Source organism: Xyrauchen texanus, chromosome 24, assembly GCF_025860055.1.
Source record: "Xyrauchen texanus isolate HMW12.3.18 chromosome 24, RBS_HiC_50CHRs, whole genome shotgun sequence".
Classification (NCBI taxonomy): Eukaryota; Metazoa; Chordata; class Actinopteri; order Cypriniformes; family Catostomidae; genus Xyrauchen; species Xyrauchen texanus.
In genome coordinates this window covers 30,024,409-30,037,362 of record NC_068299.1, presented here as the reverse complement: position 1 = coordinate 30,037,362, position 12,954 = coordinate 30,024,409, and the positions used below count along the sequence as shown (strand labels likewise).

The following is a 12,954-nucleotide window of genomic DNA, read 5'->3' as shown; positions in this document are numbered from 1 at the left end:
GTGATTAGTTTATAAAGTTATAAATATGGATATTTTTCTTACAAAAATGCATCACTTTGCTTCAGAAGACCTTTATTAACCCCCTGGAGCGTATGGATTACTTTTATGATGGATGGATGGATGGATGTATTGGATGGATGGATACACTTTTTTGGGCTTCAAAATCTAAGGTACCATATGCTCCCATTATAAAGCTTGGAAGAGCCAGGATATTTTTTTATATAACTCCGATTGAGTTTGGCTGAAAGAAGAAAGTCATATACACCTAAGAAGGCATGAGGGTGAGTAAAATATGGGATAATTAAAAATTTTGGGTGAACTAACCCTTTAAGATTCAATTAGAGTAGTTATACAGGGCCAGATTCACAGAATGAAAATTCCTCTTAACTACCATTTTCTTCTTAATTTCTGACTTAAGAAAAAAAGTTGAAACATTTTGAATTCCCCCCCAAAATATCTTTATTATTAGGATTAATAATAAAGTCTTAATAAAATTATTATTAAAAATCATCATAAATAACATCTTAAAGTTCGGATAACCTCACAGTTGTCTTAAAGCTGAAGTATGTAATTTCTGCGATGTTAGCAGCAGCGAAAGGAATTGCAAAAATAAACAATGTTTTCAAAACAGCTTTCCTCATCTGCTGTTGTTCAAACCATCAGATAGTTCCATCCCCAACTAACGCCATTAAATGAGTAAAGTTGTTGGGGCAGGTCTAAGTGGGTCGCTCTAAACAACACAGATATTTTATAGTGCCACAGAAACAAAGTGTTTACAGTGTTTGAGAAAATGAACCTCTGAATGACTTAATTGTAGTTCCCTGTCTGTCGCTCACTTCAAGGTTGTGTCGAATGAAGTGACACTAGGGGACTTTCTTGAAGGCTTCGGTTACCTCTGCACTTGAGTAAAGGCTAATGAGAATTTGGCAGACAGAATTTGCACGTCCCTTCCCCGGACATACGGTTATAAAGGGAGAGAATCATGCATCTGTTCATTCAGATTTCTTCTTCGGAGCCGAGCGGTTGTACGATCAGCGAGCGGAGATCACTACTGTTCCACTCACCTCTGTAGAGCATTTGCTGATGGATCCAGCTGATTTGGGAGTGGTTTGGCAACACACAGGTAGACCTGTTTGCTTCCCAAGAGACTTCCCACTGCCCGCTCTGGTACTCCCTAGCGGAGGCTCCCCTCGGGATAAACAGGCTGGCACACACTTGGTTCTCGGAACAGAGATGGGACACTCTCTGGCATACGCACCCAGAGCTCTGGAACCTCGGCGTCTGGCCCCTGGATAGGATGCAGAAGATCTAAGTGGCCTACCACCTGCTGTCGTAGACACGATCAACCAAGCCAGAGCTCCCTTTACCAGGCAACTTTACACCCTGAAGTGTACCTAAAAAGTTTATGACGATTTTTATTGGGCATTGGGGAAGGGTACGTGCTTTGGCACGCAACTGCCTGCCCACTGGGGTTGTGTCCCCCTGGCCACGACGCTGAATCGAGCCACTGCAATGTCCGAACCTTATTCTTGGCTCCTCGGTGCAAAACCTGAATAAACAGATGCATGATTCCCTCCCTTTATACCCGCATGTCCGGGGGAGGGACATAAAAATTCTGTCTGCCAAATTCTCATTGGCCTTTTCTCAAGTTCAGAGGTAACCGAGGCCTTCAAGAAAGTCCCCTAGTGTCGCTTCATTCGACAAAATGTCTCATTCCCTCCATCAAGGAACGGAGGTTACAACAGTAACCTAGAAGTTATCTCTGCATATTAAGCTGAAAAGGTTGCATACTTCTATATTTAATGAGTATATTTAATGAATTTACTGGGTTATTTCAAATGTGACTTGTTCTATCATGTTGAGTCGTAAGTTGCAATGGGCTGTTTATGTAGAAATGTATGCCGTTTTTATTTTCAGCTTTAAAAATAATGTAAATGTTATCATGAAATGTAAATAATAAATGTTGTTTTGAAGCATTTAAATGTGGTGTCCATTCATGCTAGTCTACTCAAATGGATGCATGGCATAGCAGTCTCCCCTTGATCTTTAGAGTCCATAGAAACATAATAATAATAATAATTATTATTATTATTATTATACAGTATAAATAGAAAACTGAGACTGCCCTTTTTACTTTAGTGGATAAAATGTGAAATGTGTTTTTGGGTCAAAGTGACTCAAAATGACCATGAGATGCTTGCTACTCTTTACAATTTACTGTACCAGTGTTTGAAGTTGTTGTATTAGACAAGGCAACCTCATGAGCAGGCTAGTATAATCAGAGAATGACAAAGCCTGTCCTTTTTTTCATAAGAAAAAAAATGAAGATGTTCTTATGGAAATATTTGAGAACTTCTTAAGAATGTTTTTAAGAATTACATTTAGAAAGATTTTTATGAACTTCGTAATTTATCCTAAGAACTCAAATGTTTTCTTCTTAAAGGGATAGTTCAACCAAAAATGAAAAACAAGAATATTTCAGCTCTGTGGGTCCTCACAATACAAGTAAATGGTAACCGAAATTCTGAAGCTCCAAAATGCTCAGTATAAATGTAACCCATAAGACTCCAGTGGTTAAATCCATATCTTTTGAAGTACTATGATAAATCTGGGTGAGAAACATATAAATATTTAAGTCCTTTTTTTACAATAAATACTCCTTCATGCCCAGTAGGTGGCGATAGGTATGAAGATTCAAATAACCAAAAACAAAAGAAGAATGTGAAAGTGATAGTGGAGATTTATAGTAAAAAAAGGACTTAAATATTGATCTCTTTCTCACCCACACCTATCATATCACTTATGAAGATAAAGATTTAACCACTGGAGTCTTATGATTACTTTTAAGCTGCATTTATGTGCTTTTAAAGCTTAATATTTTTGGTCACCATTCACTTGTATTGTATGGACCTACAGTGCTGAATTATTCTTAAAAAATTCTTCATTTGTGTTCTGCTGAAGAAAGAAAGTCATACACATCTGGGATGATATGAGGGTGAGTAAATTATTTTAATTTTTGAGTGAGCTAATCCTTTAAAAATATTTTTGTGAAACTGGCCCCAGGTCTCCTCTGGACTTACTCTCCACTTACCCTCCCAAATGAGATAACATAAAAAAAGTTATAGCATTTATGTTAGTGATTCTGTTAACACATTGTGGCAGGGCAGAGGGCGGGGGCGGGTCGTGATCATACACACCGTCCCTTATCGGCAAATTCAGCCTCCGAGAGGGATAAAGGCCGATGACAGACGGTGGTGCGATGAGAGAGAGATCGTTTACGGACATGTCCGTCATGTGTGTGTTTGTTTAAGTTTAATATTAAAAATATTATTTATATTATCAAGCCGGTTCTCGCCTCCTCCTTTCCATTGACTTCTTTACACACATCTTGGTCTCTTGCGTCTCATCCAGGGATATAAAATAGTACAGAGTTACTGATGATAGGGACAATAGATATTAAAGAAATGGTCATTGTCAGATACCATCTTTCACGCATCATGCCTCTGATATCCTCGCTCGAAGGAAGCAACTAAGTTAGTGGAGGCTTCAGTGTGATCGGAAAGACAGGGATGTTGGCTCTTAGGTGTGTGTGAGGAATGCATTGGGAGAATAGTGGTTGTATAAGGGGTGGGATGTGGCTGAAGGGCTGCAGTGGTGTTGTGAAGTGTGCTGCGAATGACACTGATCAGGCAGTGAGACTAACACTTACATCTTGGGGTGGAATTGCAAATTGTCCTGGGATTGTAAAAGCCTGTGGACAAGATAACATGTTAAGGTTAGTTGGAGTGTACAAATTACAACAGCCTATTTACTCCTTTGTCATTAGTCTCAGCTTCAGATGGCACACCCACAGACCACCAACAAATCTGATTTTCTGCCAAAATGTTTTCTGTTTTGAATAATATTTTACATGCATTCTATTAATGGAGCATCATCTTTTTCAGATGCACCTAGAAAACATGCAACAACAAAACGAACTGTGGTTGGTCACTATACATGTCAGTCTTCCTTTCTATGTGGACACTTCTTAGCCAGAATAAGCTGCAAAGGGGTCCAGACCTAATGAATTTTGAGAAAACTGTAATCAATTATTCTTAATGTAACCACAAGGTGGCATTACAGTACATTAACCTTTCATGCTATCACCAGCCATGGTGATTAATAGATTCAGTACTCATCTGCCTTTTAAGAAAACAGCGCTTTAAACCTCCTGAAACAAGTGGAGCTTGTAGCTGACATGGTTCTACATTATACAGACAAGCAGCATTTGCAGTCTTGTTTTCACCTAACTAAAAACTAAAGTTCATGACCTCTCTAATGTACAAGCAGCCCCTTGGACAACATACCAGGTAGCAGAGATTTGTCATAGAAGAAGGGTCAAAGTTTAGATTGCAGCCTCAATTCTCATTCCCACAAAAAACATTAGCACAGAATGGTATAGAGCTGAATGGATTGTCCAGCTATTTACAGCTGTATTTACAGTAGGCCTACTAGGTTGCCAACATTACAATTCAGACCAAAACCTCTGATCTGCATGTTTAAGAGCACTTGACACGGTCCCCTTTGGTGACTGTATTACTGATTGATCTGAGATTTATTCTGCCAACTGATCTCAATGTAATCATTCGGGTAAATGTCCACACTCACAGCTCCCCACTGGGACTGCAGGGAACTGTGGACTTTTCATTACAATGGATGCAAAACTCACCGGAGCAGCATGTTGTTGTGCCAACACTGTGTGGCTGCCACCTGCAGAGGGTTTGGGTCGGTATGGAATGGTGGCTCCTTTAGGTGGTGACTACATATGGGAGATAATAACAGGCAAGACAAATGCAATGGCATTTAAATAGTCAGCATCTTTCAAAAGATTTGTATATAAAATGGAGAGAAATATGTATAAGGTGCTCTCAGTAGTTGTTTGTTTATGTTGACAATATGTCCGTTGTCTTACACTTACACCTAGCGGTGTGGATGCGGCATCTCACAAAATCAAAAGTTTGAAGTGTAGAATTACCCTATGTTGTCTGACATGGTTAATCTATTCCAAAGCAAATGTTAAAAAAAATTAGGGAGTTACAGAGTAACAGAAGTAAAGTCTGTTCTTTAAGCTCGTTTTAAAGACCCCATGAAATCAAAATGAGAGTTTTGTATTTTGCAGTAACGGATTGCATGTAACCTGGATAACATACACAGATTACAAAAATAAAGTACTTGTGATTAGATTACATTTTGAAATATATGTGATTTGTTTCATGGATTACATGATTACATTCAGTACAGCCGCTCCCTATATGCAGACTACGCAGTCTGCGTAGGGCACCAACTCCCTAGGGGGGCACCATCTTACCCTAGGAGGGCACCAGAAAGTCCACCGGCTGCCCTTACTCGCATGTTATACGCTATTCAATGACCCAAAAGCATTTGCGGAGCACAGATAATCGCTTCACGCTCATATCACGCAAACCCCACCCCCCAATCAATTTGGCCAGCGGCAGCCCTGATTTTCCTGATATCACAGTGCAAATCAGCTAACGACAATAACTACTGCATAATTGACTAATTATGCTCCTAAATTTTAAAAGAGTGGTCTGAGCCAGAGCCTGAAATACAAGTGATAAGTCTAGCCAGGTAGAAATACATACATTTAAGACAGTATGGTCTCGTTCCACCACATACAAAAATAACTTGACTTTCAAGAGACAAAGGGAAAAATGTAATAGTGCAGTAAAATCTTTGCCTTTCAAGAAATATATTATTGATTAGATTAAAACATATTAAGATCATATATTCATTAAAACCTGCAATAAGTAATCCAAAAGTAATCAGATTAGATTACCTAAAAGTGTCATCTAAAAATATTTATTACTGATTACAATTTTGGTCAAGTCATTTGTAATCAGTACATTTTTGTAATCAGATTACATTTCAGAAGTAATCTACACAACTCTGTCTTGATGCTTGTGTACTCCTAAAGGATTAAATAATTAACTTTTAGGATATAAACATTTTATACTTTCTGTCTCTCTTCTCAGGGAAAACAGACCAAAAATATTGATACCTCAGATTTTTGACAAGCAAGTAGCAAATTACAATTCATGACTGTGACATATCTAAAACCTATTGGTGATTTATTTTAATTGTATTAATTTTTTTCAAATGGACAAGCCCTTCCTGTTTCAATAGGAAATATATCAACCCAATAAACAAAACTGAGCCAAGTGTTCTCATGGTATCTTTAATATGTCAGTCCCTATGAGGCAGCCCAGCTTATGTAGAATAAAACAGCTGTCTGTCTATTGTGAGTATACCTCGTTTTGAACAGATTTCTCAATACTTCTATTTCATTATGTGTAAAACCTTTTTAATGAGGCAAAAGTACTGGTTACACCTTTAAGCCTCAATAGATTGTTCTGTTCTGCAATGCACTGAACAGAGAAGAGTCTTTAACAAAGGCATCCAAGGTTGGATACTGGGAACTAATGAAGCAAACAGAAACATTTAACATGTTGTGCATGCATTGAAACTGAATGCAAATGAAACGTGAAGGTGAAAGAGACTAAAAATATCCCACACCTGAAATAATATTTAAGCACAAGGGAAATCATGCATAAAATTTCAATTAAAAAAAATGCATCCACACTCACACTCCATGCACTCGCACTACATGCACTCGCACCAACCTCTAGCATGACGGTGCAGATGTTCTTCACACATTGTGTGATGGCGTGGGGGGTGCCTGAGATGGTCACAGCTCTTTCAGTAGAGTCAGGGAGTAAGTCTCCTGCTACCTGCACCTGGGCACCTGTGCTCTGACACATGGAAACACTGTTATTGAAGACAAACTGCAGATGATACCATTCTTGCTCATTTCTTAAGTGGTAATAGTTAAAGCTGAAGTGTGTAATTTTTTCAATGTTAAACATGCGCATGGTGAGTTTTTCATGGATGCCGTGAAGAATAGCGTGAAGCCTCCACACGCAGCATGTCTCCGTGGCATCACTACGCCACCACGAGAACTTAAAAGTGCATTGGGAATTGGGCTTTCCAAATTGGGTGAAAAAGGGGATAAATTCCCCCCCCCCCCCCCAAAAAAAACCCCAATAGGACTAACAATTAAAAATTTTCATAGTTCAGTACATTTACACTTATGTTCTTAGCAGATTCTTTCCAAAGCGACTTACAGAAAAGTGTGCCATTAAGTCCCTCTTGGTATGACTGCTATTCTGATGTCTAGAACTGACATTGTTATGGTCTGGCCAGTTATTTAGGTCAATCTATTTGCATACTGTATATAAATGCAAGCCTATTTATTTAGGCCTTGCTGTGCTGTCCTGTCCTAGTCATTCATAGCAACTGGAAATAAAGGCAGCAAGTTCACCCCTCATAGCCCTCAACAGAAAGGACGGCTATATTTATTCAATGAGATCCACCAGCTGAATTAAAAAAACAAAGCCTTCATGCAAAAGCCACTGTCCTTATGTCAATTTCAACAGCTAAATGAAAAAGAATGGTTCCACTTGTGAGATGGATTGCTTTGGTTTTCATTAATGAAAGCCATAAATACATAAGTTTGAGGGATAAGCAGAAGTATTTCGGAGTTTGAAATTAAAGCTGAGGGGCCCAGCAGTCTCATCATAACATGTGGAATGAGCGGAAGGCAGAATTGAGTGCCCCCCCCTGCGCTGAGGAATAAAAAGTTTTGCCTTGATGAGGACAATCAATCAGGGTGATGTTAATTGTTTTGTGCTTGCCGCTGAGACAAAGAAAACAAATTGTTTAACGGATCATTCTGTACATCATCTGAGGGCCGCTGTGACCTGCATTACAAACCCTTTTGCATTTTGGCAACTGATTAAACTCACATCTACCTCTCTGATCTCTTTGATCTTGGAGCCTCCTTTGCCGATAAGTGAACCGCACTGACTGGCGGGGAAGACGAGGCGCAGTGTGACAGGAGGCCTGCTTGTCACTGTGCTGTTTATCATGGAGGCCATGATATCCTAAAAGAGGGAAAAGATATGCATGTGTATCGGTTAGCAGCTCAATTCAGCCGTTCTTAGATGAATACAAAGTAAAGGCAGATGTTATTTGCGCAAATAGTTTTAGTGTAGCTAACTAGTTTGACTAGTGACATACAGTGTATTATTATAAAAATAAAACGATATTATATATAGTATATATAGTTCTGTATAATGTTTTTATAGTTTAAAAAACAAAAATGTATTGAGCCTACATCATTACTCTATTATAATATTATTTGTATTACATTTTACTGTATATATGGTATAATAATATACTATAAGTACTATTAGAATGGTACTGTATAATTCTATACTATTTGCATTTTGTCTTGTAACATAAACTATTCTAATAGTATAATGCAATACTAATGTGGGATATATTCATATGCATAGTATATGTGCAGTATTTTACATAGGCCTAAATGTATTAAGACTTACTATATAGTTTAATTACATACAGTATTATATACAGTGGTTTTGTCTGATTCTTCCAAACAGCTGCAAATAGCCACATTGGCTATTTGTTTATACCCAATGCAGTCACTTTGAAAAAAACAAGATGATAACAGATAATAATAAAATAAAATTAATTCAAATCGCCCATCATTTCAATTGTACATTACTGTAAAAATCACACACACCTCCTCAAATTTCTCTGCAATCATGGCGAATGCTTTGAAGATGACCTCAGATGCACCGGTTATGGTGACGATGCGCTCTGGACTTGATCCATCAGATATGTTAATTCGGGCTCCACTCTGAATCCACAAAGAAGAGTTTTGTGCTGAATTAAATATAATTCAGCAGTCCTTACCTCAGTGCTAATATTTGGATCCTTTCCCAAGTAAATACCATTTAACTGATCATGCAAATGAAATGTAATAAGCTGAGTTTGTTTAAACTGAAAATGATTCCTATGATTGTTTTCCCATGTTTCGTTTTTGAGATACAGTACATGAAGTGACCCAAATGAGTTACTTTTACCCTTTATTTGACATCTCATTTACTCAACAAGTCAGGTTTAACAGTGTACATTTCAATGGAGTTTGTTAGCAACAGTTCATGGTCGAATACAAAGTGTGGCCAACAACAATATGTGAAATATCAATTTACTTAAACGATTAGTCTTATTTGATATTTGATCATGAAGCTCAAAATACAACTTACCTCCTCTCTCATTTTTTTGACAGTCTCTCCTTTCTAAACCCAAACAAGGAAAAGGTCATTTTAAAAGACTACTTGAAAATATAACATTAATGCTATTTGTATTTGTATATCGTATTGATATTTAACAGTATAAGCCATACTTAAACCACAATAAGGACATCATTGGAGTTTTGGATAACTAAATATTAAAGGTAATATGTGTATTTTGCTTAATTCAGTTTCATTTAGTTATCAGAATAATCCTGAATTATTACCTTCCCAATGATACTTCCAACTTCCTAGAAACACACACAAAACACAAACAGAAAACTGTTAATCTGGGCTTTTAATAATGTTCAAATGAGTGCATAGCAAACTGGAATACTGCAGGATTATGGAGTTAGGTCTTGTTGGAAACATTTTCCTGGAAATTTTCAGGAATGGTTGATCAAAGAAGGATTTCAGGTCCTTTCTCATTAGAAAAGATGATGCAGTGAACATATATACCACTTTGTGCTTTCTCTATATCTAATTAGAAGCCAAGCACCGAAGAAGCGTAGCCCACGTTGTATTCATTAGCATTCTTATTAATAGCATTCTTCTGGCTGTGTGTCTATGGGAGTCCCATGAACTGTTTGGAGGAAAGTTGTGAAATTTAGCAAAGTGATTGGGGTTGGCCTCAATTGTCCCCTGAACCATTTGGGGGTCTCTCAGTCAAACCCTCTAGCGCCATCATCAGCTCAAAGTTTGACTTTTCTCTTGATAATAACTTCTGAAACCTTTGGTCTACTCTTTTTTTTTCCACTAATTCTGAGTAGATAGAACCTGTTTTTTATCCATCAATCCATCCATCCATCTCTTATGTAATGGTTAATAGCAAAACATAAAACCAAATATCAGAGAGCTCTGCGATGTGTCTTACCTTCCCATGCATTAACAGACGGATGGTGAGGGTGACATTTAGTCCACCCTCTGATCCTCCGCCCTGTCTCTCATACATATTCATTCTTCTCTCGGGTCTAGATGCCTCAAACAGACTGTCTCTGTCCACACAAACAGACAAATTTACCAGTTCAGTCACAGCTGCTAAAAGAATTCGAAGATGAATTTCAGTGAGCAAATCCAGACATTTCAGGCCTGACAACATATATATTTATTTATTCTGCCTATTACCTCTTGCAACCGTAAACATCTTTTCAGTCGTGCATACATTTTGTTTTGCTCTAGGTACCTGGTTTTGTGTTCTGGCATAAAATTGGGTGTTATTTCCCTCGGGCTCTGCTAGAAGGAGGTAGCTAAGTGGGTGACCTGGGGTCCTGTTTCTAATTCACAAGACCACTCTAATGGTTCTATTTTAACAGAACCATTGTCCTCAATTGTCCTTCCTGTTTTTATGTTTGTGGTCCCAGGAACACCAATTATGCACATAAAATAACAATATTAGTAATTTGGAAATCCAATTATTCTGTTGTAATATCTAAATCACATGGTTTGATTCAAGCCAAAAAAAATTTTTTAACATCAATGGATCAACTCGAATACATTAGATTACAAAATCATTTTTAAGGATTAGATCAGGTAGAAATATATTTTTGAGCTATTAAACTGCCCTTGGAGCAGAACATGAGGGTTATAGAACTAGTGTGACGGTGTTTGATAAAACTCAACAGGAGCCACTTGTTTTTGTCTGGGACTGTGGATGAAGTGACGTCTGTGTGACCATGTCTAACAAGGCGCTTTAATTTATCAGTACAGGAACACACTGTTATTTGTCCCCACATTCTTGTCCTCTTCGCAAAGGCAAGGACTGATACATTTAGAACAGATTTTATCACGTCTGAATCGATTATAAGCCAGATGAGATCACAGAGAATTCATGGGCGAAACTAAAAAATGAGTCATTGTTAGATCAGAGGAAATGTTCACACTGAATTGCAAGGCAGTAGTCCATTGTTTGAAATTTTCCTTTAATAATACTTTAGGATCCATGCCTCATATTTCCTTAATAAGGCCCATTGGCTAAGTACAATAAATAAATGCATTCTTTTTAAGTGAGTGTATGGAGATATCTGTTCTAATTGTAGACTTACAATCCTTTCATTTGTTAGCGCTCTTATCTTCTTGCTTTTTAAAAAATACAGCGTTTGATATGCTCGGAGACTTACATAAGATGTTAAATGAAATATGGTCCCTCTTGCCATGACACTCCCGAAGAGGAACTTGTTAAACAGGAGTGACGCTGAAGAGAGAAAATATTATATATAAATTAGTTTTTCCGCTTTTGTTCATTTGCAATATATATATATATATATATATATATATATATATATATATATATATAGGGTTATTGGCTAAAATATGGTAATGCAAATACTTTCAAAGCAATTTCATTTCTGTTTAAAATAGATAGAATTCTGCATTTATGAAAAGAAATACAGCCACATTTAATTGCAAAGGTTTGAAGTGGTGTAAAAAGCCAGTTATTTTGTGTGGCTATTAGTTCTGTGCTGTTTCATCAGGTAAATGCATCAAACAAACAGCTAGCATCCTGTCTAATCCTATAGGCCAGGATTTGTTTGGCTAATGCTAAACCCCATTTGACCCATTTCTGCATGTCTAAAGCTTGTCAATGTGCAACTAAATCATGCTGCTATGTTACAACACAGCACTATTAAACCCAGACAAATAGATATCACATAATTTTTTTCACATGTCAGATGTATTTCTGAATTGGGAATTAAAATAGTTTACCCAAATGCCATTGTAATATGCATACATAATGGGGAAAATTGTTGGTCAGATTAATGTTCAGTCTTCAAAAATGACTGTTTTAAAAACACAATCCCAATGACAAAAGCCCTTGTCACTGATTGCGAACCGTGTTTACATTGCATAGTGATATATTGTGAATACACTATGATCAAAATCAAAGTAAATTAAAAATCGTCTTTACATGCAGAATATGTAACTAGTTGATTATGTCAATATTATTGCCCAAAATCTAAATAATATTCATGAACATATGCGATAATTATAGAAATGTAGAAACATCTCAGCTTTAAGCTATATTGTGACATGAAATGTAGTCATGAAGTCAAAAAATATGTATATATTAAAGATATAAACAACTGGAAAAGCTGTTTTTGTTAACATCTCAAAGATAAAACCAGAATACTGTTTGCGCTCAGAAAAGCATTAATAGCCCTATTTGTCCTTGTCCTCTGGAAGTCCCTAAGTGTGTCAAACAGCTTTGGATGTAAGTTAACAAACTGACCTGCTCAAGTGATGAGAGTTTGACACCACAGGAAAATGCCAGTAAGTTACTTTTTCTCCAACTCTCTCTCCAGGATGAGTTAACGTTTGTGGCTCCAAATTGTGTATGATTCCCTGAGTGCAGACTTGCCCTCCTTTGGTGTCAGTTGTATTCAGAGAATGGACAGATGGCCTTGTGCCCGTACCTCTAGTCGGCAGAGACTAGCTTTACTGTTTTTTCCCCCTCTGGCTTAGCCTCTGATAAGCCTTTAGACCAGGCTACATGAGCTTGGAGTCTCTCTCTATTTCTAATACTCACGAAGTTGATGGCACAGACGAACAGGTCCTTCATCTTGTGAGCTGAGGGTCATTGTGACGTTAGGGAAAGCCACAGGATCCCAAAATGAATACAAGGCAACAGGTTTCTCATAATTGGATGCAGGTGCAACATGAAACAAATAAATAATGAAAAAAGTGAGAATGTCAAACTGTGCTTCTAAAAAGACTTATCTTCACAAAATGATTTATGACTAGC

The 12,954-nt window shown here is 37.4% G+C and overlaps 1 protein-coding gene across 3 annotated transcripts in view; it reads right to left on the bottom strand.

Annotated features, from left to right (window-relative positions):
- The window catches only part of zgc:110045 (uncharacterized protein LOC664755 homolog), a 26,811-nt gene extending 13,857 nt beyond the window's left edge, over positions 1 to 12,954 (bottom strand). For all 3 annotated transcript variants that reach the window (XM_052090334.1, XM_052090335.1, XM_052090333.1), the window contains exons 1-10: positions 12,442 to 12,954; positions 11,333 to 11,406; positions 10,090 to 10,210; positions 9,443 to 9,466; positions 9,189 to 9,221; positions 8,663 to 8,779; positions 7,869 to 8,000; positions 6,681 to 6,809; positions 4,709 to 4,798; positions 3,710 to 3,751 (exon numbers count right to left, since the gene is read on the bottom strand). In XM_052090334.1, coding sequence (XP_051946294.1) covers positions 3,710 to 3,751; positions 4,709 to 4,798; positions 6,681 to 6,809; positions 7,869 to 8,000; positions 8,663 to 8,779; positions 9,189 to 9,221; positions 9,443 to 9,466; positions 10,090 to 10,173 — 651 coding nt within the window. In that variant the 5' untranslated portion in view covers positions 10,174 to 10,210; positions 11,333 to 11,406; positions 12,442 to 12,954. The remainder of the gene's footprint in view (positions 1 to 3,709; positions 3,752 to 4,708; positions 4,799 to 6,680; positions 6,810 to 7,868; positions 8,001 to 8,662; positions 8,780 to 9,188; positions 9,222 to 9,442; positions 9,467 to 10,089; positions 10,211 to 11,332; positions 11,407 to 12,441) is intronic.